This window comes from Phaseolus vulgaris, chromosome 6 (assembly GCF_051622355.1).
Source record: "Phaseolus vulgaris cultivar YP4 chromosome 6, ASM5162235v1, whole genome shotgun sequence".
Taxonomy (NCBI): Eukaryota; Viridiplantae; Streptophyta; class Magnoliopsida; order Fabales; family Fabaceae; genus Phaseolus; species Phaseolus vulgaris.
In genome coordinates, this window is record NC_143503.1 from 20,302,475 (window position 1) to 20,329,105 (window position 26,631).

General features: G+C 32.1%; 4 protein-coding genes and 2 non-coding genes across 8 annotated transcripts; 4 read left to right on the forward strand and 2 right to left on the reverse strand.

Annotated features, from left to right (window-relative positions):
- Positions 1-967: 967 nt before the first annotated feature.
- LOC137831193 (septum-promoting GTP-binding protein 1) lies at positions 968-3,635 on the reverse strand. The gene is made up of 6 exons (XM_068638768.2): positions 3,165-3,635; positions 2,451-2,571; positions 2,242-2,338; positions 2,110-2,149; positions 1,676-1,759; positions 968-1,407 (listed from the first exon to the last, which is right to left on the reverse strand). Exons 1-6 carry the CDS (start codon positions 3,495-3,497, stop codon positions 1,243-1,245), a joined length of 840 nt encoding a protein of 279 aa, XP_068494869.1. The 5' UTR covers positions 3,498-3,635; the 3' UTR covers positions 968-1,242.
- Positions 3,636-8,927: 5,292 nt separating this feature from the next.
- On the forward strand, positions 8,928-15,241 carry LOC137831190 (uncharacterized). 3 transcript variants are annotated; one of them, XR_016521661.1, is made up of 5 exons: positions 9,263-9,548; positions 9,860-10,218; positions 11,713-13,501; positions 14,486-14,576; positions 14,933-15,241. XR_016521661.1 is itself a non-coding variant. In XM_090303673.1 (3 exons), the coding sequence occupies exons 2-3, from the start codon at positions 9,869-9,871 to the stop codon at positions 12,335-12,337; spliced, it is 975 nt and encodes a 324-aa protein (XP_090159799.1). In that variant the 5' UTR covers positions 8,928-9,548; positions 9,860-9,868; the 3' UTR covers positions 12,338-13,737. The 3 variants fall into 3 exon arrangements, 1 of the variants encoding a protein (XP_090159799.1); XM_090303673.1 differs by lacking the exons at positions 14,486-14,576; positions 14,933-15,241 and having other exon boundaries at positions 8,928-9,548; positions 11,713-13,737; XR_016521660.1 differs by lacking the exons at positions 9,263-9,548; positions 9,860-10,218 and having other exon boundaries at positions 11,727-13,501.
- A 1,994-nt stretch (positions 15,242-17,235) lies between these two features.
- Positions 17,236-17,395, forward strand: LOC137833731 (U1 spliceosomal RNA). The gene has a single exon (XR_011084799.2). It is a non-coding gene; the product is annotated as a U1 spliceosomal RNA (small nuclear RNA).
- An 821-nt stretch (positions 17,396-18,216) lies between these two features.
- Positions 18,217-21,151, reverse strand: GDC1 (Ankyrin repeat family protein). Its single transcript, XM_068638765.2, has 2 exons — positions 20,742-21,151; positions 18,217-18,596 (listed from the first exon to the last, which is right to left on the reverse strand). Exons 1-2 carry the CDS (start codon positions 21,003-21,005, stop codon positions 18,342-18,344), a joined length of 519 nt encoding a protein of 172 aa, XP_068494866.1. The 5' UTR covers positions 21,006-21,151; the 3' UTR covers positions 18,217-18,341.
- Positions 21,152-22,746: 1,595 nt separating this feature from the next.
- Positions 22,747-22,905, forward strand: LOC137833721 (U1 spliceosomal RNA). Its single transcript, XR_011084790.2, has one exon. It is a non-coding gene; the product is annotated as a U1 spliceosomal RNA (small nuclear RNA).
- Positions 22,906-23,501: 596 nt separating this feature from the next.
- Positions 23,502-25,647, forward strand: LOC137833423 (disease resistance RPP13-like protein 4). The gene has a single exon (XM_068641774.2). It carries the CDS (start codon positions 23,787-23,789, stop codon positions 25,410-25,412), a length of 1,626 nt encoding a protein of 541 aa, XP_068497875.2. The 5' UTR covers positions 23,502-23,786; the 3' UTR covers positions 25,413-25,647.
- The last annotated feature ends 984 nt before the right edge of the window (positions 25,648-26,631 follow it).

Below are 26,631 nucleotides of genomic sequence, written 5' to 3' on the forward strand. Positions count from 1 at the left end.
TTTTAAGATCTGATTTAACCTATTTTGGGAAGTAATAAATAATTATAAATAAATATTTAAAAAGATAAGTGTGATTTAATATCCGTTTTAATTATATATTATCAAATAAGTTTAAGTCTAATTAAAAAAAAATATAAAGTTATATTTGCTATTAATTTATATATAAACTATGTTTTGTAATTTTATTTTAAATATATATTTGATTAAAAGATGGATCTAAAAGAGTTTAGGAATTTAATTTACATTGAGGAGAGTTGAAGGTATTATAAATTGAAGAGTTTTCTTAGCAATACCTTATCTATTAGGGTGTGGTATATTAATACTTCTAACAACAAAAATATACACTTAACATCATAATAAATTAATATTATATTTATTTTTATCTTATTTATTTAATGATGAGATATCATTCTAAAATCGAGTTAGTTCACGGATCCCAAAAACTATGATCAAATAATTTTTAAAATAAAACATATATACTTTTTAATTAGAAAGATCCAATACTTGAAAATGATAACTTTGTAGATAATAATCAAATATTTTACATCATAATAACAATGAATTTAATAATTAAAAATGTTACACCAACCCTTTTATTAATGGTTATCAATATAAAAAAAAAACTCAAGTTTTAACTGTTCATTAATTTCAATTTTTTCAAAAAACTTTCAGATAATACACAATAAATTAAAGTATTAAAATGTTAACATTGTTTTTTAAATTAGATAGGTACATGGGTCGATCAAATACATTACAAGTTCAACCTGAATAAGTAGATAAATAAGTCAATTATAACTAAATCAAATTAGTATTTTATTGATTACAGATTTTATCATGTGTTTAAGTCTACTAATACTCTAATAATTAATGAAGCATTTTTATTACATCCTTTATCTTTTATCATTTGTTATAATATATCACAGTTTTGATTAAACAATTGAGAAGATTAGAATGATACTGCAGAAGATTATACTCACAAACTGATAGCATAGATGTCTGAAGATTTTCTCTTAAGACTTGTTACTTCTGGTCTCAAACACAACAGTGAGTGAAAAACTCAGTAACACCATTTCTCACCCTTACAATCTGTAGTTAAAATGGACCAAAGAAAAAAAGTGAATTAGGTTCCTAGGTGATGATGAACTTTAAAAACCAAAACTAGTCAACATGAGTGGTTTTTTCTTCTTCTTTGAAATGTTCTTTTCTTTGTCCTGCTATTTACATATAAATGTGAAGTACATCTCAGAAGTCAATTGTGGGCTCTCCTAGTGTCAGATTTCGTTCCACTTTCCATGGCAAGTTAAAGAGTTTGGCCATGATAAACTTGAAGATTTTGTTGACATTTATATTGTGGGTTGCACTTGAGAAGAAAAGGGTAGCTTTCATGGCCCTTGCATATGCCCTTGCCTGTGTTTATGCATTAACACCAAGTTAAATTTTGGAACAAAACCTGGTAATGAAACTTCAACATTCACTGATCTAGATCTGATCCTTAATAAGGAAATAGACAATTTGGTAATAAAAGTGACAAGATTCAAAAGAAGACACTCTTCAATTTCACACATCAATCAAGGTAAAGGGATAAAATGTTCAAACCAGACAAATCAGTCAATAAAAATAAAATAAAATAATATCTTCCAAACATTTTTTATTCTACTTAGCAATAATGTTTTACCTGTGTTACAATTGTCCATTGCACATCTGGGGGGAGTCTAACAAAGTCATCAAATTTGGTTCCTATCAGAATGGGAATTGCAGTCTGCAAGTTAATAAAATCAAAACCAGTAAGTTCATTAATGACATTGATTTGCCATTTTAACACATAAAACAATTGCTAATACAATCTTTCTTAATAAATAAATACTGTTCTGTGTTTGGTCTTAATGAGAGGTTCAGACCACATATTTATCCTAAATCATAAGGGTCATTAAAGCTTTGGGAAAATAATGAATGTGCTTTGTCCTTTTGTTTGTACAATTCCAAAGCTTTTCCATGTGAAAAGAATTTGTAACCAACTTTAACCAGTGAAAGGTCTTAATTATCTGTACCACACACAATGAATTCATGTAATTTCAAAATTATTGACCATGTGGAATTGAATTTGGGTACCTGATTCCACTTTCTTGCCTTACTGTACCACCCCACAACACTGCAAAGACATCCCAAAGTAAGCACAAAAAGTAAATATCTTTGCATTTTTGCTACCAAAATGTTTCCACAGATTATGAAGGAAACAGCTACCTGTTCAGTGTACACCGATTTGTGAGATCAAACATAACCAAAATTGCAACTGAATCTTTACAAGCCATTGGAATCTGATGAAGAGACCCTGTGTCACCTACATACACCAGCACAAAATAATTCACCATCAAAACTTCACTCACAGTTACAAAGCCTAGAAAAGCCATGACAGAAAGTTCTAATTCAAAGAAAAATTTAAAGTTAAACACCTGCAACATCCCAAATACTAAAAGAAATTCTAGCTCCTTGAACAGATAAAGTTTTGTCCATCAAATTAAGTCCTTTCATCTGCAAACTCCTCTTTTCCTGTTCATCCCCCACATACTTGATCTGGAAAAAGTAGTCATACTCACATATTAAAAGAAGAACTAAAAATTATAATAATAAAGTAATGACAAATTTTGGTGACAAAAAAATTCCTTTTCCTCCCAGATTTCTGGGGCCACATAAATTTTAGTGACAAACAAATCTTGTACTTAAAACATAAAACTAAATAACCAAATTTATTCCTAATGGAAAATAGAAAGACAACCAACACTAGATAAATGAAAAGTGAAAGAAAAGCTAAGAAGAAATTAAATCAAAACTTAAAACTGGTTTTTCCAACAAGGCAAATCACCCAGCAAAAATAACCAAGACCCATTTTAGATAAATAAAAAGTGAAACAAAAGTTAGTTTGAAACTAATATAAACTTAAAACCAGTATCACAAAACCAGTTTTTTTCAATATGGTAATCACCAAGCATAAACAACTAGTACCCATTTTAGATGAATGAAAAATGAAACAAAAGTTAGGAAGAACTCAAATTAAAACTTAAAGCTAGTTTTTCCAATATGGCAATCACCAAGGAAAAACAACTAATACCCATTTCAGATGAATGAAAAATGAAACAAAAGCTAGGAAGAAACCATAAAACAAGTACCACAAAACTGGTTTTTCCAATATGGCAATCACCAAGCAAACTGATCTTGAGGTTGACCAAATCAGAGTCCGAGTCACATGGGGTGGTGATGGGGTGTCCATGCAGGGAGGAGCCACCGTGCAGGGTGGCCGTGGAAGGGGGGCTACGGAGGGGCAATCTGAGGTAAGGGGCAGGTGTAGGCCTTCCAAGAGAGCAGAGAAAGATCCTGTCCCAGATGAAACGACCAAGAAAGGACACCCTATGGAACAGGTTGCAGTGAAGGTTGACATGATGAGCCATTCTGTGGCATGCTTGAGTTGTTCTTCTTCTGCTCTTGCCACTGATTTTGGCCATTGAAGAATGGTGTTTGCTTCTTCTTCTTCTTCTTCTGCCTTTTCTCTATGCTCATAACTCCATTGTTTCTGTGTGTGCCTTTACTTTGGTCCCATCACCCAGGCATAAATTCTTGTGCATTCAATATGTTTAAATTATTATTTGGTCTCTTTTTGGTTTGACAGAATAAACAATAAAATTCTTCTCCTGTTTTTTTTTTTATAATATTCCCAAGACTTCAAGTTGAAAGTTGTTTGGTTTATGGATTAATTTGGACAGTTTAATAATAATGTTTATTCCTTCAACAATTAATTACTATTCACCCAATAATGATTAGATCTTGAATTACAAAAAATAAAACATAAAATGTCCACAAGTTTACTTAGTTTAAATTAATTAACATATCAGTATTAATGACATAGTTGCCCAAAAAAATTATTTAAAATGCTGATTAATATCAAGTAATCACAATCTTATTAAATTTGATTTACCTCAATTTGTATATATTTATAATTTAAAAATATTTATGAAAAATGTTTTTTTTTTTAAATTGAAGTTGCATAAAAAGGGTAAGTGGCTTTCTCTATAATTCATTCAATTTAAATTGAGCTGAATTATAAACTATATCTATGGAGTGGATGAGTCAACACTTGATTTTTATTTATTTTTTCATTCTTGAATATTCCAATGGAAAAACAGTGTATAGAAAATATCTAATTTTCTTTTTCATTTAATATATATTTTTTGTATTATTGCAGGATCGGAAACAAAGGAAAATGTGACTCTATTAAGGGCAATTGACTCATATTTCTGAGACTCCAAAAAATTGTAAGGGTATTGTAGTAAATTCACACTGTTTTGTCCACATTCGTGAGCATTGTGGGACTTTTGTGCGTTATGCTTTTAAGATAACAAAAGGATGGTAAAAATAATAGAATAGAAAAGAGTGGTTATGATAACAAGGAATTTATCCAAGTGAATCTTCAAACACTGTTCTTCTTTTATTCAACTGTTTTAAATCTTCATGGAATGAAATATATTATTATGTTATGTGTTTATGATATGAATAGTTGTTTATGATTATGTTTGACATAATAATAATAATAATATAATAATGTGTTGAAACATAAATTTAAAATGATGCATTGTTGTTTTTTTAAAATGTATTATATAAGAATAAGAATTGTATTGTATAGATTATTCTCAGTTGAAGAAAACCAACTTAGTTTTGTAATAATTTTAATCTGTCATTATTTATGTTGATTAGCCATATGTACAAAGTGGAAAGGATGGATAAAGAGGTTTAGAAATAATTTTTCTATTGCATGGAACAAAAAAAACAGGTGTGCATATATATAATTATATTTTATGTTTCTTTAATTTAGGCGTGAGATTACTGTTTTAAATATTTCGGCAACTAATGCACAGTTGACAAACTGCAACGTGGTGTGACTTGGCTGAGGTAGGTTTACGTAGTATGACGTGGCTTAGACGGAATGACGTGGCAAAAAAATCGAAATTTAAGATTTCTTATTCCTGTTCATCTGCGTTTTCTATCTTCCATTGGTGCTTTGTTCCTCTTCTCTCTCCCTATGTTGTTTTTCTTCTCTTGTTGTATTGCTTCTCTTCTCTTGCTGTTGTTTGTCATCTTTGTGTGTGGTGTGAGGATCGTGTGATGTGTAGTCGTTCATTCGGCTGCTATGGTTTCGGTGGGTGTCTTCCTATACGCTAGGTTGTGTGCTTTGGAGTCATTATTGCAAGGGTTCTTCGGTGAGACGTTAGGTGATAAATTTCTGGAAGTCTGGTTTTGTTTTGGTAGAGTTAGGGTTTTGGTGGCCTGTGTTTGGGTTTTATGAGTGATATGTATCTCTCTTGCATTTAGGGTGTGAGGCTTGTACGATTTTGGGTATGCAATTAGAGAAACTTTGTGAGATGAGGAAGAATGCATGCATTTCAGGTTGGAGGTATGTGCTGAAGGTTGAGGATGAAGTGAAGGAATAATGTGAGGGTATCGAGAAGAAGAGGAAGAGGAGCAAACGGAAAAGTAATGAATGTGACGAGGCAGAGAGTGCTAAAGAAGAATGTCAAAAGGGACGTTTTCTAGTGCTTGGAAAACAGAGTCAACAACACTGGGAAGTAGAACCGTAAAGGGGTTTAATAGAGTCACAAAATCAAGTGATGCAATATTTAGTAGAATCTTGATTTTGATGTGGTTGAAAGGATATGAGTTATTGAAAGAGTAATTCAGTAATTTAAAAAATATGATAGATTGGTAAAATAGAATAAATGGTGGTGCATGTGTGCGTGGATTTGTAATTGTCAAAAAGATAATGTCCATTTTATTGGCCCTGTAATTTTAGGAATGGATTATGAGACTTTTTACAGTGCATTTGATGACCAATCGACCACAATGAATTCAATTCTAAAAGGGAAGGAGTTGTTCACTCAAGAGGTAATTGTTGAGTTGTGCTCTTGCTTTATCTTTTGGAATTTAATGTTATGAATTTAGCTTATAATTTATATTTGCAAAATTTAGTTCTATATTTAGCCATTTTGCTTGTTGTGTTGTGAACTTCAACAAAATTGGTATTTCACTCATTAGACATTTTGCCAATAAGCAAGTAAAACACTTGTATTTCAATATTCTATTAAAACCATGAATGAACATCTAGCCGACTTTAAAAGCTTATTGAGGAATTACATATGTTTCTTTTGCCCACATTGTTAATGTAATATTACTATATTAGTTTTTTACTTGGGTGAAAGAAAGTGAAGACTTATTGATTACTAGTCTCTTTGAGTTTTTTTCACTTAGTTCAATGTTACACCATTTTGATCCCACTCTGGTTGTATTAAATGCGTAGCAAACAACAAGGCTAATGTATGATTCAGAATCAAAATGCCTTGGATATTTACAGTAGTTTATCACATGACAGAGCTATTTTGTAGTTGCAGTCCACGGCCAGACTTGTGACTTATATTGGATGGATTAATACTGGGATCACGTAGAGGTTATTCTCATTCCAATTTCTATTGCTGCCCATCTAACTAAAAATAATTGAGCATGACAAAGGTTGTTATCCTGTCTGTCATTACTCAATTGTGTTGTAACTATTTGGCAATAATTGCATTATTTCAAGCTCAATGTGCATTTGATGTCATATTTTAGCTATTCTATCTTTGTTTCTTACATTTGGCACTTTTATCATATCCCTTGATGTTTTCATGCTCCTTTCCTTAACATTTATAAACTCCTTATATTTTGTTTGTCATTTTCAATTTGAATAATTGATAATTTTCTGACCAAAGAAACTATTTTTTTATTTCTCAAAATCAATTGATTTTGACTGTCTTATTTTGTATTTTTTTGTCCGAGAGTAACAAATTGGTTTCTTTAACAAAAAAAACCCTCCCCTTCAAGTTGGTTTTCGTTCTTAGTTTTGCTAATTTTGAGGCTTGAACTGCTTTCCCATTGCAGGATATAAATGAAGAATGAATTTCAGACAAAAATTGCTTTTATTATGATGGTTTGAAAAGGCTAAGGTTAAATGACCCAAGGATTCATGGTCTTGATGGATGATTTAAGGCTGTTAACTGGCGTGATGCCCTTGTTGTGGTAGCAAAGATTGCCCACCAAGTTAAACCAGAAGAAATTGTTGGAGTAGCTGGGAAACTTTATGATGCTGAGTCCATGACATGATTGCCCTACAAATTTTCATAAATGGGATGGGGTCAAATGATGTATGGGGTGAAAGCATTGGTGTAAATACTAATGTTGGTTTCATATTAGAATATAGTATGAATACTAGCATTGCTTTTGTTGGTCTTGAAAAGGTGGATGTGTTCCTATTGGTTGGTACCCATTAATTTTTCAGTTAATCTAATTTATTGTTAATAATATCTTTGTATTTTAATGTTACAAATGGTCAAATGGTTATTGTGTATAGACTATAGATTTTCTTTCAATACTTCATCTCATAAATTTTAGGTAATTTTTCAATACTTAATGATTTTCTTTCAAAGAACATGCCTCCGCTTTCCCTCCCACGGACATGCCTCCACTCGACTTGATTCTAACATCACCGCCACCACTAACAACCACTCGATTCTCCCTCTGCGTTGAGAAAGTCAATAGTCCAACTTCTCACACCGTTTTCAAACCCTAAGTTTCTTCCCCTTTCTATATCTGAAAACCAAATTACATCCCTCAATTGCCACATCACTATCATAACATTTACAACAATATCCTTTGCCACGTCACTCACTGTGTCCACATTGGCATTGTCAAAAGTGTGTAATGTGAAAGAGAGTGTAAAGAAAACATTTTTGATTTAAATAAGATATATATATATATATATATGTATTCATAATTTTTAAATATTAAATTATCAATCTCTTTCTACTTAAATAAGAAAAATTAAATTATTATTTAAAAAAAGACCAAATAAAAATAATTATTAATATTAATAAAACCAAATTTTAAATTTATTAATTTTATAAAAAAATAGATTGTATTGATGAAATATTTATGAAGTTTTACTTAAATCCTGCTATATTTTAAAAAAATTAAAAAGTAAATATGTTAATAAAAATAAAATCAGTAATTAATTGTACACAATAAAATAATGGTTACAAATTGTTTTTTTTTAATTTAATATTGGCCTTTTTTAAAATTTTAATTTAAATAATTATAAAATGTCAAAATAATGAAAATAAAAAAATAAAATAAAATATTAGTATAAGGATAAAATAGGAAAAAATTGTTGCATTTATGTGGATTCGTACATGAGAGACACAAAAGAGCATGAAAGACACATAGAGAATGAGAAACACCGTGAGAATTAGAAACATATTATTAGATTTCAATAGATTTGAGGAACAAGAAAGCTAAAATAAAAAAGAACAAAGAAAGAAAAAATCGTGTTGAAATTAAAAAATTCAAATTGGTAAGCAGCAACCATTCATAAAAATAAAAAAAATAGAGATATATTTTAAAAAATTAAATTTAAAAAAACTATTTTTCTGATAATTATTTTAATATGTTTTAAAAAAATAGAAAATGACACATAATAATAAAATTAAATATTGATATAAAGATAAAATATTAAAAACTACTTATATTTTATATTAAATTATAAATTATTTGATATTTCATTATTATTATTATTATTATTTAACTCTAATAAAATATAACATGGATAATAGTAATTATATGTAATTATAAATTTTTACATGAAAGTATAAAAGATATATCTTTCATAAAATTATACTCATATAATTAAATTCCTCTCTTTCATATATATATATATATATATATATATATATATAAAGAGATAGACTTAGTAAAACATGGAAATGGTTAAAATTATTATCACAGCCTGATTTTTTTTATTATTTATTTATAGTTGTGTATTTAGCATCCTCATTACAAACCTAATTTGCATCCTCATTGTCCATCTCTCCATTTTGATTAGCACAAAGTTCAGAATCCTCATAATTTCAACAAAATAATACTTGAATCTAAACAATACTTACATTTATTATTTTCATTAATATCTATACTTTCATCTAATATTCAATCTATTTCCTGAAGATTTTTACTTCTATTTTAAAAATAGAAAGATCCAGTTGAATTTAATCTACTCCCTGATATTCCTTAAAAAGTACACAACTGTTTCAAATTCAATTTCTGTCAAATTAAAATAAAATTTGCAGCAAATTTTATCAATTAAAAATAAAAGGTATTCCAAAATAAAAATAAAAAAATCTGCATCTCAATTAAATAAAAAAATCCAATTTAGAATCCTAGCTCCCTAAATCACACCACGCAACAATGGAACCCTGATTCCACACCAGCTATCTCTAACCTTTTATGAACGGCACCTTCGTCACCACCGTCGACCTGCAACCCCCGACCACCGCAATCGCCGCACGAACGTACGAACCGCCACCACCCTGCAACCTAACCGCCACCACCGCGCGACCGCTCCGCTCGATCGCCACCAGCGCCGCATTCGTTCAGAGAAGACGCACCACCTCCGCGCACTCCACAGAAGACGCGAAGCCCTAAAGGTCAGTTTATTTCATTTAATTTTCCCCATTCTGAAGGACACCGTTTTGGGTAAAAACGAATGTTGAACTCGCAAACTCGGAGCAGACTCGCGAGTTTGACAACCATGATCTTGTGTGTTACTATGTTCTTTTTGGATAGCGTATTGACTTGATACATCAACGATTTTAGCACATTATTTTTTTATTTTTTTTTAATAAAAATCCTATTTTCTTGGATATTCAATTTGTTAAGTGCATTGGATATATGTTTCTTCTTTTCTCGACAAGATCTCTAAATTACCATTGAAATTGATTTCTAATAATTTTTTCAGTGAGTTGATATGTACAATGGAATTGGGCTACAGACCCCAAGAGGGTCAGGTACAAATGGGTACATTCAGAGTAACAAGTTCTTTGTGAAGCCCAAGATTTCAAAGGTTGCAGACAACACGAAAGGGTTCGAGGAAGATCAGGGCACTGCTGGGCTTAGCAGAAAGCCTAACAAAGAGATCCTTGAACATGATCGTAAGCGTCAGATTCAGCTTAAGCTCGTCATCCTTGAAGACAAGCTCATTGATCAGGGCTACACTGATGCCGAGATTGCTGAGAAACTTGAAGTAGTTCGCCAAAATTTGGAAGAGGCTCCTGGCACCAATGAAACGGATGGACTTGGGCCCTTATCTGATAAGAAGTAATTTGATCTTGAATTCTGATGTTTAGATAAGAAGTAATTGATCTTGAATTCTGATGTTTAGATAAGAAGTAATTGATCTTGAATTCTGATATTTAGATAAGAAATAATTCTGTCTATTAATGATTAATGTGTTCTTGTTAGGCTTGTGATTGTTTTTTAATTTTAACATCTGTGTTAGGGTTGCGAGTGATTATTATTTGTGATTCCAGTTATCAGAATCAGAGAAGAAGCAATTGACTTTGCAATTGACTTTGATGGAATTTTAGGCCTGTGATTCTTGTGAAATAATTGTTTCAACTTTTTGTTGATAAGCTCTTTTACATTTTTATGAATTGTTTGTGTCTGTCATCTTAGAGCAGAAAGCTTAGTGTGAAACAAAAAAAACCTTTATGCGGAGAATCACTTGAGCTTTTATGGTTGGACTCTATAAATTAAATAGAACTTTAAGTGTAACAGAAAATTCAAATGGTAACATCCTATCTTAAGTTTAGATGCTAAGAACATATCATTAACAACATTTGTGAATCACATCTTTCACACCAATCATCCAATTCTTCCACAGCAGGTTATGACACCTTTTATCCAAAGGTTGTTGCTCTGAACCTGTTCAAGTTGGCCAGAGCAGCTGTTTTTGCAGCCAAATTATAAAAAAATGGCTGCTCGAGCTGGCAATCACTGCAATGCAATCTACACTCACTTCTCTGTTCCACTCAAGTTGTGTTTGCTGCTAGTGGGTCTAGAAGGGAGATATTCCACAACTAGGTTATACTACAATGTATTGTCTTATTTTTTATGTTAAGATCTTTTATATTTTACTTACAAGACAAAAACCACCCGGTCTCCTCTTTTTACTTTGGGCCAAAAGTTATTTATTGGACCCTTTTATTCATGGGCTTTCTAATCAAAATATAAATAACAAAATCCAGATTAAGTTGAAGGTTTTTTATTGAAAAAAATGTGTTTTCAACACTCCATTGGTGTGTGTTTGTCTGTATAAATCTGAGTAATGGACAATACAACTGTGAGAACTCATAAATAAAAGGCTACTGCCTATTACATACTAGGTATAACAAATTTTATAAAAGCAATACAACAGAAGATAATCATTAATTAACTTCGTACTAATGTGGTATAATATCTGCAAGTTGATAAATTTAACTAATCTCCTTGGATTACATCTTTAAAGTGACAATCAATTTAAATATGTTTAGTTAAACATTGGATTAGATGCAATCTGAAGAGCTGCCTTATTATCACAATTTGACTTAGTTTGTTGGACTCCTATAAATTTTAACTCCTGGAGAAGTTGTTTGCATGTTAGATTATTGGGGTGTAAGGTTGTTTTAATTATTTTAGTGGTTGCTTGTTGATTAATGTTTCGAAGGCATAAATGCAGTTAGATTCAGATTAAAGTATATGTCAATTTTTGAATGTTGTGTGTAAAGTTATGGCTAGATATATATTTAATAAAAACTATTTGGAGTATTTCAGGGTTTCAGATACGCAAACTCATCAAATTGCTGCTAGGAAGGAAAAACAGATGGAATCATTAAAAGCTGCTCTTGGCATTGTATCATCTGAAGTCAATGAAATAAATGCAGATGGGACTGATGGCCTTGTGAATGATGTAAAAAATGGTTCTAACATGGACGGGAAACATGATTCAAAGCCTGAACATGCCTTTTTGGACAGAGATTTCAGTAGGAAGAAACAAACGGTCGAAGGTCAAAAGGATGAAAATATTAAGAAGAGCCACAAGAAGATCGAAACTCGTGAGAAAAAGTACAAGGATGATTCTTCTGATTCAGACACCTCTTCAAATGAGAAGAGAGGTACAAAGAAGCGTGGTAAAAAGTATACAAGCAGCAGTGATGAATCTGATTCTGATAGTGATTCTAAGAGGAAGGTTAAGGCCAAAAAGATGAAGATTCCTAAGCACCGCAAGAAGGGTAGGGTGGAGGGTAGTGACTCTTCTTATGACTCTGATGACAACAATATTGCAAGAAAAAGTTACAAGAAAAGACAAGAGTCTCATAATAGGCACACTTCAAAGGATGATTCTGATGATCATGATGACATCCGCAAGAATAAGATCAAGGAAGGGATGAAACATTAAAAAATGAGCAAACGTCATGATTCTGAGGTGGAATCTGATGTTGACAGTAAGGAAAATAAATATGGTACAGTTGGAAAGCAGAGGACAAGAAGGTATAATTCTGATGATGAGAATTCTGATAGAGACGGTGTTAAGCATGCCACTGAGCAGAGAGGCAAAAATTATTATAAGAAGGATGTAGAATCACAGATTGTTGGTCGGACTGCTTGCCATGGTGAGGATCATTTAGCAAGGAGGCATAGAAGAGACGATGATAATCATAGAGAGCATGAGCATAGAAGGGATAATGATGACTGTGGGGAAAGAAAGCATGGAAGGGATGAAGATCGCATAGAAAGAAATTACACGAGGGATGAGGATGTTGGAGAAAGAAAGCATGCCAGGGATGAAGATGTTTCCAAAGAAGAGAAGCACAGAAGGCATGAGGATGGCCGAAGAGTTAATCGAACAGGAAGAAAGCACTCAAGAGATGAGGATGATCTTGGAGAAAGAAAACATGCAAGGGATGGTGATGATTCTAAAGAAGGGAACCGCAGAAGGGATGAGGATGACCATGGAGAGAGGAAGAACTTGAGCGATGTAGTTGACCTTGTTGAGAGAAAGCGTGGAAGGGATGAGGATGAACATGGAGAGAGAAAGTTCAGAAGGGATGAGGATGAACATGGAGAGAGAAAGTTCAGAAGGGATGAGGATGAACATGGAGAGAGAAAGTTCAGAAGGGATGAGGATGAACATGGAGAGAGAAAGTTCAGAAGGGAGGAGGATGAACATGGAGAAAGAAAGTTCAGAAGGGTGGAGGATGAACATGGAGAAAGAAAGTTCAGAAGGGATGAGGATGAACATGGAAAAAGAAAGTTCAGAAGGGATGATGATGATCATGCAAGAAGAAAGTTCAGAAGAGATGATGATTATCATGCAGGAAGAAAGTTCAGAAGGGATGATGATGATTATAGGGAAAGGAAGCACTCAAGAGATGACGGTGGTGTTCATATGGAAGCAAAACACAATAGGATTGAGGATAGTCATGGAGAACGATAGAACATAAGTAAGGATGATGATAGAGAGAGAAAACAGTCAAAGGATGAAGGTGGTCGTGGAGAAAGAAAGCACAGAAGCCGCCAATGAAACTGATGGACTCGGGCTCTTATCTGCATCAGATAAGAAGTAATTGATCTTGAATTCTGATGTTTTTGTTAGAATTGTGATTCTTGTGAAATAATTGTGTCTATTAATGTGTTGTTAGGCTTGTGATTGTTCTACTCAAGTTGTGTTTGCTGCTAGTGGGTCAAGAAGGGAGATATCCCAGAACTCTAAAGTTATACTACAACGTATTGTCTTCTTTTTTATGGTCTCATCGTCTTACTTTGGGCCAAAAGTTATCTACTGGACCCTTTTATTCATGGGCTTTCTAATGTTATTTAATCAAAACATAAATAACAAAATCTAGATTCATTAAGTTGAAGGGTTTTTTATTGAAAAAACTGTGTTTTCGCACACTCCACTGGGGTGTTTGTTTGTTTGTCTGTATAAATCTGAGTAATTGACAATACAACTGTGAGAACTCATAAATAAGGGTTACTGCCTATTACATACTAGGTATAACAAACACATCTCTATGAAAGCTATACAACAGAAGATAATCATTATTTAACTTCCCCTTCAAGCTGGAGCATATAAATTTTATGCACCAAGCATGGAACATATAAACTAAATTTGAGGTCTTCATAATGATGTTGTAAAATATCTGCAAGTTGATCATTGGAATTGATAAATGTAACTAATCTCCTTGGATTACAACTTCTCTCGATTAAAGTGACAATCAATCTAAATATGTTTAGTTAAACATTGGATTAGATGCAATCTGAAGGGCGGCTGCCTTATTATCACAGGTCGCTTAATGATAATATGAGATAAAGTTTGTAATGCTCATTTTAGGCCTTCTTGCTAAGTGTCTAAATGAAATGACAAGCTCTTTTTTCCCCAAGCATTCTTTTGAATTAACAATAAAGAAATTTAGAATTTCATTTGCTTGTTTTGCATAGATACTGTTCTTGCTGTGTTCACTGTTTATGTCAACATTTTAGAGAGGCTGCATTTGGTACTTAATGTCAGAATATTTCTTTTGACTTTTTCATTTTTCCTCTCCAGATGTTGACATACATTATTACTTGCTATTTGATGGACCTGATGATCTGTGGCAACATACAAGGAACTTATATAACGAAACCTCGATTTTCAGGTGTGTACTGTCTACTATGTTTTATTTCTGCATCAAGAAGATGGCATTTGTAACACTTTACTCTTCTTTTACTATGATTCAAAAAAATACAATAGAAACAATTTGCATGAAAACAACTTTCTGCTGTGTAAGTATAGCAATTTGTATTTACTTATGTCATGCCTATGAAATGGAACATAATACAGTAAAATTGATGTCTGGAATTTCCATTATATCAAGGGCATGTTCAAATTAAGTAGATTATGGTTAATGAATTTAGAATATTAAAAATGGATGATGACATTTTATTAACTTGATTCTATGGTTTTCTCAAGACCTCTGTCACTAACAAGAACATATCCTTCTACATTTTGTAGTTTCTCTGGAAAACAACACTGTGGTCCAAATAACATCTTTACATCTCTATCAAGTATTAGAGCTACACTGGTTGGTGAGTGTCCTCCTGAAAAGTTGGTGCATGTTGTTGAGAAGCTTCAGTGCCGTGCTCATGGTGAAGATGGAGTTGCACCTTTTTAAATTTGATGTGATCTTGTTTCAGCTACTCTAGAACTTCCTTTGCATCTTTTTAAAAGTAGTTTTAGAAGAAAGTTTTACTCTATAGTTATGTGATGTTTTAATGTCTAAAATATTAGTTATTATTTGACTGTAAACCAAACGCTTTTTTATTTTGGTTTGTAAACAAAACGCTTTTTTAATAAAATAAGAAATTAAAAGTAAAAACTTTACATAATTATGAATCCGTATATTACAGAAAAATAAATATAACCTAATAAATAAAATCACATAATATAAATAAATAATAAAGAAAAATAATACGCAAGTATAGATAAATTAAATAATATATAAATAAATAACGTAATAGAAATAAATTAAATGACAAAAATATAAATAAATAAAAGTAACTATAATTAAAATAAATAATTAGATTGTATAATAACATAAATAATAAATATAAATAATTAATTAATAAAACACACGTCTCATTTTATTATTCTCCTTACCTTTGGAGATCTACTACAATAAGAAATTTCAAATTTCCTTCACCCCAAATTCAATTTTTCTTTCTTTCTTCTCTCTTTCCCCTTTCTCTCCCACCCCATACACACACACACACACACACATATATATATATATATATATATATATATATATATATATATATATATACTTATGAGAATATAGTAACATGGATTAGAACATTTACTAATTCTTATTTTAAGATAAAAAAATAATAATTAATATAATTACTTAAAACCATAACCCTTATCTTTGTCCTTCATATCTAACTCATAAAGCATTCCCACTTGTTCAACTTCTTCCCACAAACCAATTTCATCCAATTCAAAAGTGCAAAAGCAACAATATATACAAATATATTATTGAATTTAAATCATATTAAACACATTAAATTTTTTTCTACAACTCTTCATGAAAGGCCAAAAAGCCGTAAACTCTTATATTCTTCTCCAGATCCTTCTAACCCATAAACTTTATCTCCAACTTGTTCAACTTCTTCCCATAAACCACCTTTATCTAGTTCAAAAGTGCCAGAAAATGAAAGAACAACCATTTAAATATATTATTGAGGTTACTATCCTAAATTTTTACCTTTTGCTTCAGACCCTGATACAAAAACATTATATTTTGCTTCTTGAACTTTTCCCCCACAAACATCTTTCATCTTGCTCAGATGCGTAAGAAAATGAAAAAAAATAATCAATGTAAATATATTATTGAGTTTGTATAAATAAGAGTATCTATTTAAAAAATATTTTCATACAACTCCTAGAAAAATCTAAACTTTTTATGTTTCGCTTAAAATGAGTCAATGTAGTTCAATGGAGTCTAATAACGAGTAATTTAATAAGGTCGTTATAAGTTCTAAATGATTCTGGTAAGATATTAAAAAATGAATTTTAAGTTTTTTTTATTAGTAAGAAAGTGAATTTTAAATTTAACCCAGTTTTATAAAATTAGCTGATAAGATAAACTTTGTTTCTATTTATATAATATAGTGTTTTTATTTTTAGTCGATATGAATCTCCAATCAATAAAGTAAAAGAAAAATGGAAAAACAACCTGACAAGGAAGAGGATAAAGGTAAGAGTTATTATAAAGAGAGAAAAAAAACCAAAGATATGAATAATTGTTTACGATTATGTTTGAAATAATAATAATAATATAATGTGTTCAAACATAAATTTAAAATGATGCATTATTGTTTCTTTTTTCAAATGTATCATATAAGAAAAGAATAAGAATTATATTATATAGATTATTCTCACCATGCTTGAAGAAAACCAACTTAGTTTTGTAATAATTTGAATCTATCATTATTTATGTTGGTTAGCCATATGTACAATCAAGCTGAAAGGATAGATAAAAAGTTTAGAAATAATTTTTAGTTATGCAAGTCTGCATGGACAAAAAAAATACGTGTGCATATATATAATTATATTTTCTGTTTCTTTAATTTATGCGTACTGTTTTAAGTATTTCAGCTAATTAGATTTATTTAAAAATAAATATTTGTCCTTTTGGTGGGATTTAGTTGTAATGGACCACTGAACATATGCAACCTGTAGTCCCACATCGAAAATAGAAGTTATTTTAACAAAAAATATACACTACAAATACTATATGTACCTCACTATTAAACTTACTTACCTGAACGGGGTTAATGAACGATCAATAAGGTTTATATCCTAGGGAAGTGACCTTCCTTGCACATTGAAGGGATGCTAACCTAAGGTCTATCTAATTGATGGAGCCTCCGTTATAATTTGTGGTAGTGGGGCCAGCGTTCGCGCGGCCCCTTCTGACTCAGTATAAGATTCATGTTTTTCTTCTTCATTCCTAATATAAGGTCCATATTGTTCATTTCAATGACTCAAGTAAATTTAATAGTGCAGGTTTTCAGTCTAACTATTGTTCTTATCTGATCTATGGAACCCATGAATTTGCTGTGGAGTTTGGTTTGAAAGATTGTTTACTAATTAATTCTATTGTTCTTTGTTATTGGCTAGTGACACCTTCTTCCATAAGGTCCATATTGTTCATTTCAATGACTCAAGTAAATTTAACAGTGCAGGTTTTCAGTCTAACTATTGTTCTTATCTGATCTATGGAACCCATGAATTTGCTGTGGAGTTTGGTTTGAAAGATTGTTTACTAATTAATTCTATTGTTCTTTGTTATTGGCTAGTGACACCTTCTTCCAAGAGGTCAAAACTTGTAAATTAAATTCTTTAGTACTAATAATTGAATTTATTAATTAGAAAAGTGGTATTTATAATGTAGATATTAGTTTTTGTAATAGTTATTTTTGAAAATTATATATAGGATAACTAGACAATATTCACTTAATGTAAATACTCTTGCTAACCATGTCTGTCCTTTAGCAATATTTATGTTCAATTTATCTGACATGCCAACTATAAAAGATATTTCAGTTTATCTTTACTCATCATAACATAATTCCATTAGATCAAAGTATAGAATATTAGTATAAAAACATGCATTTGATTGTTAAGCATATTTGTATTTTTTATTTGTAACTGCCTTAAGATTATGTTTGACATAATAATATAATCTGTTCAAACATAATTTTAAAATTATCTATTCTCATGAACAAGAAGAATTTTTGGTTTTATGGGTAAACAAACTCATTCTCATAATCCATCCAAAGCATATGAACTAACAGTTCAGAAGTTATCAAAATGTTAACAACTATGTAGCTGAATTGGCTTATAGTGATCAAACAAATCATGCCCTTTGCACTGAAAAATTAAGAATGAAATCTTTAATTTCTTCGTTGGCCCTGTCCAGTGCCGTCCTACCCTCTCCATCTTTTACGTCATATTTTGCTCCAGCTTTCAAGAGTTCTTCAATTTTTGGCTTGTCACCTTCTGATGCAGCTAATAGGAGAAGGATGTCCACAGGGTGGATCTTTAGGCTTAGAAGAGCTTCCATTCTATCATAGGTACCATCTACAGCCAGCATCCCCATGTAGTTGAAGTACTGCAAAATTATTTTATGAGATGTGAATTATGATGTGCAGGAAAATGTTACATGTCATTGTAAAGTTCATTGATGCTTTTAGAAATAAGAGCATTTTCTCTTCCAAAACTGAATTTCCAAATTACTATACACAGGAAAAGTCAATAGAAGAACTGGAGAAGGGGATGAAAATTTGAACAAAATAGATACTCAATAAAGTTGCACAGAATAATATACAAATAATTCAGAGAAACACTTGAATCTGTTACAGATAAATTTAGAGAGAAATTTCGGACAATGTGTTAGCTTGACTTATTTGTGACTTATATTTTGAATTTTCAAGATTACGATGAATTCATCCTATTGTATAAGAGGATGAGAAGATCGAAATTCTGTAGTTAATGCTCTAGTTATTAATTTTTTTTTTACTAAATTGCAGTACCATTCCTTCCTTTAGAGTGACTTTCAAACTTCATAAAGTTTCATCTAACATAGTTAACCAAGGCATTTCCTGTTTCCTGAATATGTGTCTCAAAATAAACTGGTATGGAAGATCCTCATCAGTATCATAATGTTTCCAGAGTATTCAGTGTTTTGATGGTTTTGTAGGTTTAAGTCAGGCTTAAACTGACTCCAAGAGTTGAGAAGAAATTAAAATTCTTTTGCTAGTATCAGAAAATCTTCACCTAACCAAACAATGGTCACAAAGGCTACAAAATTATTTCTCTTTTATGAATAATTATTGTTACCCTATATGAATGTATGTATATATATACACAACCTGCTGCAGATAAAATACACTATTTGGCTGTGACAGTGCCTTTAATGAGACACCTTTATAAGGTCTTTAAATTTTTAACCGCACAAAGTATGTCTGAATGTTAAACTTGACAAAGACAGGATGGGTTCAGTAGATAATAAGGGTGACCTGTATAGTACTTAGAAGGGATGTTGGCCTAAGGTCTGGCAGGTGGTACTGATATATTATTTATGTTTATGATTTTTAAATTTGATGACATTGTAAGAGATTGTTCTACTATGTTAATTGTTCCAGCAGATGCGGCAAGACAAGTTAACAAGTGTCTTAGTATTCTATGACAATCATGTCTCTCAGTGAGATTTGTTTGTAAGGTATTTTAATAACAAAATGGAGGATGAGTCAATTACAGCTTAAAATTGGGTAAAGATCAAGCAGAATTAAACATTTATTCATCATAGCAGTACCAACGCAACCCAGTCTTATAGAAGAAAATTTGATGAAAATTGTTCTCAATAAATCTAGAGTGACTCCAAGAAACATTCTAGTGGTGCACAAGCATAATAGTTAACAGTGGCAAAAGTTTAAAATTTCGAATCAGCAAACATCATTCACATTCTTTAGTAGCTGTAAACTCCTAGTAGAGAAAAATAATAAGGGCATATTTTTAACAAGATAAAAATGACTCAATAGTAACTTAAATAGCGCAAAGAGCAGACAAATTTGGTCACATTAAAATCATTGCAAATCCAATCAAAATCATTTGTCCATCTCTACATAACATATAAAAAATTGCCGATCTATCTTCATTACTGCCTCTTTTATTCAATTATGTTCCTGCATACTTTCCCCTTTCGTTTTCCAAGATTTCTTTTTACTTAGAAAAAAACTGTTAAAAAGTTCCAATCTTATCCTAAAAATTGAAGCATGCATGCAATAATAGGAATGAATAATCTTATTTAACTACTAAGGATGAGAGTAAGAACTCTCCTCCAAGGGTTTCTCCTCCCCAAAAAGAGTTTCCCTTTCCTTACAAACTTTCTAGTTCTCTGAATGTCCTATTTATCAAATTGATCCCCTCAATCTATAACTCCCTAACCCCATTAAGAACATACACTCACTATTCTCTTCACCTATATGAGATTGGAGAATCCTAATGTAAATAAAAAATATTCCCTCTTCTTAAAGCCATCCCAACAAAACATACCAGCAATGCATAAGCACAGTCCCTCATATCAAATCTCCACAAGCTCAAATTTCCCATACAACTAACATGCACATATCATCTTATCCCTCCCTTAATGTAATTTCCTAACACAAACAACAATGAAATTCTACAGCATCACCACATGCACAAGCATGACACATTTGTAATAACTAACAACTCTCTAACAGCTTCAATCACCAACCTGTTCCACATCATCTCTGTCAAAGTCATCACGGGCCTGGCTGCCATAAATGCCAGCACCTTGGGCGTCAACACCGTTCTTGCCGAACCTGAACCAGCACGTGGCTTTGGAGCCGTTGGAGGGGCCAATTCTGGAGGTGAGGCTGAGCCACCCAACACTTTTTTGTGTGCCCAGAAACCGTGAGGCAGAAACGTGAGGTGAAGGGAGGAAATTGTTGAGCTTGGAAGTGATGGGGGGGTGGGTGATGCATGGGATAGAAGCCATTGTTGTTGAGTTTTGAAACAGCAAGCTTGCGTTGTGAAACTTTCGCTTCTTTTGTGTTGTGTGTTGCTATCCACACACGTGTCTCTTAGATGCTATCCACCAACTCTATGCAGATTTTCTTCTTATACTCCCACTTTTTTCTCTCTTCACTCTACAACTATATTTATTTTATTAGTAACTATGTACATAATTCTAGGTACGATATTTTGAAAAATAATATATTTTAGATGGTGTGATATGAAATTATATTTATCTTAAATAAATTGATTTTATTAATTTTAAGAAAAAGAGTCTTCTTATATTTTAACAAAATAAAAAATTGTGAATAGGAAAAGGAACAAAAACAAATTAGTAAAATCACTTTTTTATTTATCAGAGCCTTGTTTCGAGACATGTGGTTTTGAAATATTTAATTATACTATAAAACAAATTAGTAATTCTTTAATGACAATTAAGGTGCAGAATTAGAGTAATGTATAGAAGTTGCAAACTATGGGCTAAATTCACCCTCTAACTCCAGAAGAATGAAAAAGTAGTATCAGTCTTGCTGATAATGACAAAATTACAGAACACTTATGAAAAACAGCCACTAAAAAATCACATGCTGTTCCATTTTTCATATTAAAACTCTGAATGTCAAACTAAACATCATTTATACTACATGCAGAAAGCAATTATATTTGTGTGTTGCATTTTCTCCTGTATTGAGTCTATATGGATACTTGGCATGTACTTGCTGATCTGGTCAAGTTACGAATCTTCTTAACCAGAATGACAATGCTTTCTATCAATTCCAGGATGTTTTACAGTCCAAACCCTGCCAAGTGATGTTGAAAATACTGCTTTATAACTACTTTGAGAGACTGAAAAATCTTCTCACTTCTCATTGAAACTTCATCAATCTCTACCCTTTAGCATTTCTATCAAGTTAATGCAAAATGGGGAAATTTTTAAACTTTTGTCTAAAGTATCGGGGATATTAGAGGCTAATATTTACTTAATAGTAACAGTGTATTGAAATAGTTACATAGGTCTGTCATTAGTAGTATACACTAACCTTTAATCTAATGTTAGCATTTAGGTTTGAGAGTTGCAGCCCATGCAATTTCTTCTGCTTCAAGGAAGTGTTTGGTTTGCTAAAATATGTTATATTTTTCATCTGTGACAATAATTTTCTTTCTAAATTTTATATGATTAGAGAATTGTGCTTAGGTTTTACTTCTTGTTTTCAGTTTTAATTTCTTGATTAGCTACCTATCTCTACTACCAGTTTGTGTACCACTTCTTTATTGAGGATTCTCAGTCCTGAATTCTAGAAGATCTTAAAGGCTTTTTGAGTCAATAATGTTATATAAGTATAGGAAGTGAAGTTACTGTAATAATCAAACAAAAGATATTTTGAAAAGATATAATGAAATTGAGATAATGATTTTAATACATTTTTGTGATAGTAGTTTGCAACTAAATTTTTTTGCAGAATGGAGCAGCATCAGTGTTAAAGGTAACATAATTTTGGCCAAAAGTGATTTACTTTTCATTGTTGAGTTTTTTCTTTTTCATTTAAAGTTTGTACACTCAGTTCCTTAGTTGGAGTGATATTAAAGGTAGATATACATCCAAGAAGAGAGACATGTGACATTCATGGGAACATTGAGAGTCTATCTAAAGCCCACATCGACAATGCTAGATATAGTAATGGGAAGAATACACTACAAATATGATATGTGTCATCTTTTACAACATACTTACCTGGACGGGGTCTATGGATAATCAAGGAGGTCTATGGCCTAGGGAAGTGACTTTCATTGCACACAGAAAGGGTGCTTCTCTAAAGTCTGTCCAAGTGACAGAGCTTACGTCATAATTTGTTGCAGTGGGACCTGCGTTCGCGCGGTCCCTTCTTATACAGTTTCAAGCACTAATAGATTTATCAATTAGCCTAATATGCACCTAGCCTAATATTCACCGATTTAATTGTTTTGGGGTTATTCATTCTTATCAGGAAGTTGATATTCGTTACTTGGGTTTGTCATGTATCATTCTTGTACTTGATATTCCTCCACTAATACGATCGAAGTTGTCCTCTACTTGATATTAGTTACTACAATACGATCAAAGTTGTTTAACTAATTTTTATTGGTGGAAAAATTAGTGATGTCAAACTTGGTGAGCTCTCTTCTAATCAGTCTGCAAGAATAGTTCCTTGCTTGAAGAAAAGGATAGACCTTTATGGGACTTGAAGGAAAGGATAGACCTGCAAGAATAGTTCCTTCCTTGCATGAAGGAAAGGATAGACCTTTCATGGGAAAAAATAATGATATCAAACTTGTCAATGGGTTCTCTCCTTATTATTCTGCAAGTTCCTTGCTTGAAAGAAAGGATAGGAGGAACAGAAATGAGGTCAATCATTTTTGGGGATTCTTTGCTTCTTATTGTCTATTGATATAGCTTTATGGCAAAGGTAACCAAAAGGAATGACTTGGAAAAAATATTTACATCCAAGTCTCAAACCTCATTCCACCCTGTCTCAAAATCTCAGTATTTTAAAAGTATTTTGTTTCTTTCATCAGTTTTTCAAGAAGTCAGACTTGATACCTCAATCTTGTTGCAAAACTATATTGTTTCTTTAATCTATTCAAAGTATCGAACCCTCACACCATCCTGTTCCTCAATCTTGTAGCAAAAATATATTGTTATATATATTGTTTCTTTCATTGTTTTCTTTTGTATAAAGTCACAATCTCCCACAACTCCGTCCCTCAAACTTATTGCAGGAAAAAAATGTCTATTCGAACAAATCCCATGAAAGCAGTGCCTACATTGTTGAAACGTTTGGTGACTACAGACAAAGTAGCAAAATTGAAGGTTTTGAAAAATGAGTTGATCCAGATAAAGAATTTGTTTTCCATGGTGAAGGAAAATGAACAAGAACTACTTGACACTTTAACCATGGTGGATGGCTATCTTCGCAACAACATACCTAAGTTGATAGAAGAGGAGGAATATATTTGTGAAAAAATAAGGGAATCAACTAAAAAGTTGCTGCCACTTGATCAAATCCTAAGGGCAAATAATGCTCCTGAATCACGAGGAATAACAGTTCAAGAATTGAAGCTTGGTGAAAGAGAAGAAGTGAACATATCACTCCCTTTGACCCCACAACCTGAGGAGTTGGGAGTGATTGAGGAAAATTGTCAAAGCCTAGATGATCCTGAAAAGAAATGTTTGCTGTCTCTCCTACATTTCCCAGAGAATTCCGTTATGAGGAAAAGGAATATAATTCTTTGGTGGGTTGAAGTAATGAAAACAGCAAAGGAAATTGGTGAGTTTGTGTTTGAAAAGCTTACGGATCTTAAACTAATTGTACCACATAAGTATGACTTTGTGAATAAATTTAAAATTAATCCTCTGGTCCATCATATTCATAAGTCAAGTGGGTCATTATTAGGAAATGATGAAGAAAAGCCTTTTGAAATGTACTCACAAAGAGTAACCTCATCTCATTCTCCACGTGGATGTTTAGCACTTGACAAACAAAAAGTTGAACTAAGTGACGAGTTTGGTTTTAAATGGAACCTTTTGACAGGTATTTTTAATTTTGGTTCAAGTTATCTTAACTTTGGACCCCAATCAATGGCCAAAATGAAGAATTTGAAGGTGCTTCAACTTGGTCGTTGGCTGCACGCTTCACCAAAACATCATATTGAAGTGAACAGCGAAGAATTCTTGAAGGAGTTAAGAGATCAAAAGGATTTGGCATATCTTAGCCTTCGTGGAATATCTAGAATATCTGAGCTGCCAGATTGCGTTTTTCAACTTCAGATATTAGAGACTCTCGATCTCAAGGCCTGTCACAATCTAGAAACATTACCTGTCGATATTGCATCAATGAGAAACCTCAAACATTTGAATCTGTCTCAATGCTACTTGTTGGACAGAATGCCAAATGGGATCGAGAAGCTGTCTAAGCTTGAAGTACTGAAGGGATTTGTGATTGGTAGTCCTGACAAGACTCCTTGCAAAATATCAGATCTTGTACATTTGTCAAAACTAAAGCAACTCAGCATCCGCATAGGAAGTGGGGCCATGATCCAAGATATAGAGTTTGAAAAATTGAGAGAGTTCTCAGAGCTTGAGAAACTAAAAATATCATGGGGTGTGTTTGGCACAAGGTTCTGTAAGATGGAGGTTAGTTTGCCTCCAAAGTTGAAAAGATTGCATCTTGAAGGCTTTCCAGGACAAGATATGCCAGAATGGTTGAAACCTGACAAGATAATCACAAGTTTGCGTGAGCTATATATTACAGGAGGAAAACTCCAAAGTATGGATATTCAAGGATATGCTCATGTGTCTTGCTCATTGCAGATCATCCGTCTCAAGTACTTAGAACATTTGAATATTAATTGAATCAACAAATTTGCTGGATCTGTTATCTGCTGTGTATTTCAGAAAATAGAATATGTTCTAGATTATCATGAGTTTGATTAGATAGCATATTGAGTGAAGAAAGGTGAAAGCATGTGTCTATGTCGTACTACTATTTACAGAATTTTATATACATGTCTAAATTTAATTGTGCCCAGCTATGTTTTTCATTTCAGGTAAGAATGAAGACAAGCTGAAAAAATAAAAGAAAAAGAAATATGCCTTAGATGACAATATATATACCTACATTTGGTGTATATATTTTACCTACCTCACATATCCTCAACTTATTTAATTAATATTAAGTAGAGTTGTGATAAGCTGATAACTGATACATGTGCACCACTGTTTTACAAAAACTTTCATCAACACCTATGCTGCTCTGCTTAATCGAAATTTCTCTATAACTCTGCTTAATAGAGCATGTACTTATATTTGGGCCTAATCACGTCTATTGAGTCTTAGGTGGTATATGATTTGATTCATTTTAACCAAATCTACAGGAAACTTCCCAAAAAGGCAATATATCATCATACACTGAACGTGCTGTGTGCTATTATAGTAGCTTCTCCACTCTCCACTGCAAGTCCAATGCATGCAATCACTTAAGCATACTTCTTCCACATTTAGCTTCACCTTATCAGTCCAGGGATTCATTAGGTGAAGATTTCCTTCTAAATTACATGGAACACAAGTAGCCAATAGAAAAGACCTGCATAACAAAACCTTAGATAAAAAAATTTGTGTTTGGAAATAAGAAAAATATTGTTCTAAGATGAAATATAACTACTTGTCCTTCAATTGTAGTGAACTAATACTGCAATGTACCTAAAATTACAAAGCCCCATCTGACATTTCCCAACCAAGTAATGCTACAGTACTTTAATTAATGCATATTGGGAGGATAGTTGAAGAGTGAAACTAGTGTAGTGATAAAATAAAAAGTCTTTTATAGATACAATGAAATTGATGCAAAATAGGAAGAAGAGGTAATAAGAGAATAATGATCTTAGAATATTGTGATGGCAGTTTGCAGCCACTAATTCGCAGAATGCAGCAGGTTTAGTTCAAGGTCTTGTTATGGACATGTGAACTCAACTAGTATGGGATGGTCATGTTTTTTTTTACATTCAATTCAATAACTAGTATATTAATGAAACGCTGATTCTTGAAGGCAAATTCTTTTTAGTTTGAGTATAGT

What these genes read in the sequence shown, in the direction of transcription:
- GDC1 (XM_068638765.2), bottom strand. Translation starts at nt 21,005, where the DNA reads ATGGCTTCTATCCCATGCATCACCCACCCCCCCATCACTTCCAAGCTC. An exon ending in ACAGAGATGATGTGGAACAG is followed by an intron (nt 18,597 to 20,741) that starts GTTGGTGATTGA and finishes ATAATTTTGCAG; the next exon opens with TACTTCAACTACATGGGGAT.
- LOC137833423 (XM_068641774.2), top strand. Translation starts at nt 23,787, where the DNA reads ATGTCTATTCGAACAAATCCCATGAAAGCAGTGCCTACATTGTTGAAA.
- LOC137831193 (XM_068638768.2), bottom strand. Translation starts at nt 3,497, where the DNA reads ATGGCCAAAATCAGTGGCAAGAGCAGAAGAAGAACAACTCAAGCATGC. An exon ending in AATCGGTGTACACTGAACAG is followed by an intron (nt 2,150 to 2,241) that starts GTAGCTGTTTCC and finishes ATGTCTTTGCAG; the next exon opens with TGTTGTGGGGTGGTACAGTA. An exon ending in AATGGACAATTGTAACACAG is followed by an intron (nt 1,408 to 1,675) that starts GTAAAACATTAT and finishes GCATAAACACAG; the next exon opens with GCAAGGGCATATGCAAGGGC.
- LOC137831190 (XM_090303673.1), top strand. Translation starts at nt 9,869, where the DNA reads ATGTACAATGGAATTGGGCTACAGACCCCAAGAGGGTCAGGTACAAAT. An exon ending in GGGCCCTTATCTGATAAGAA is followed by an intron (nt 10,219 to 11,712) that starts GTAATTTGATCT and finishes GGAGTATTTCAG; the next exon opens with GGTTTCAGATACGCAAACTC.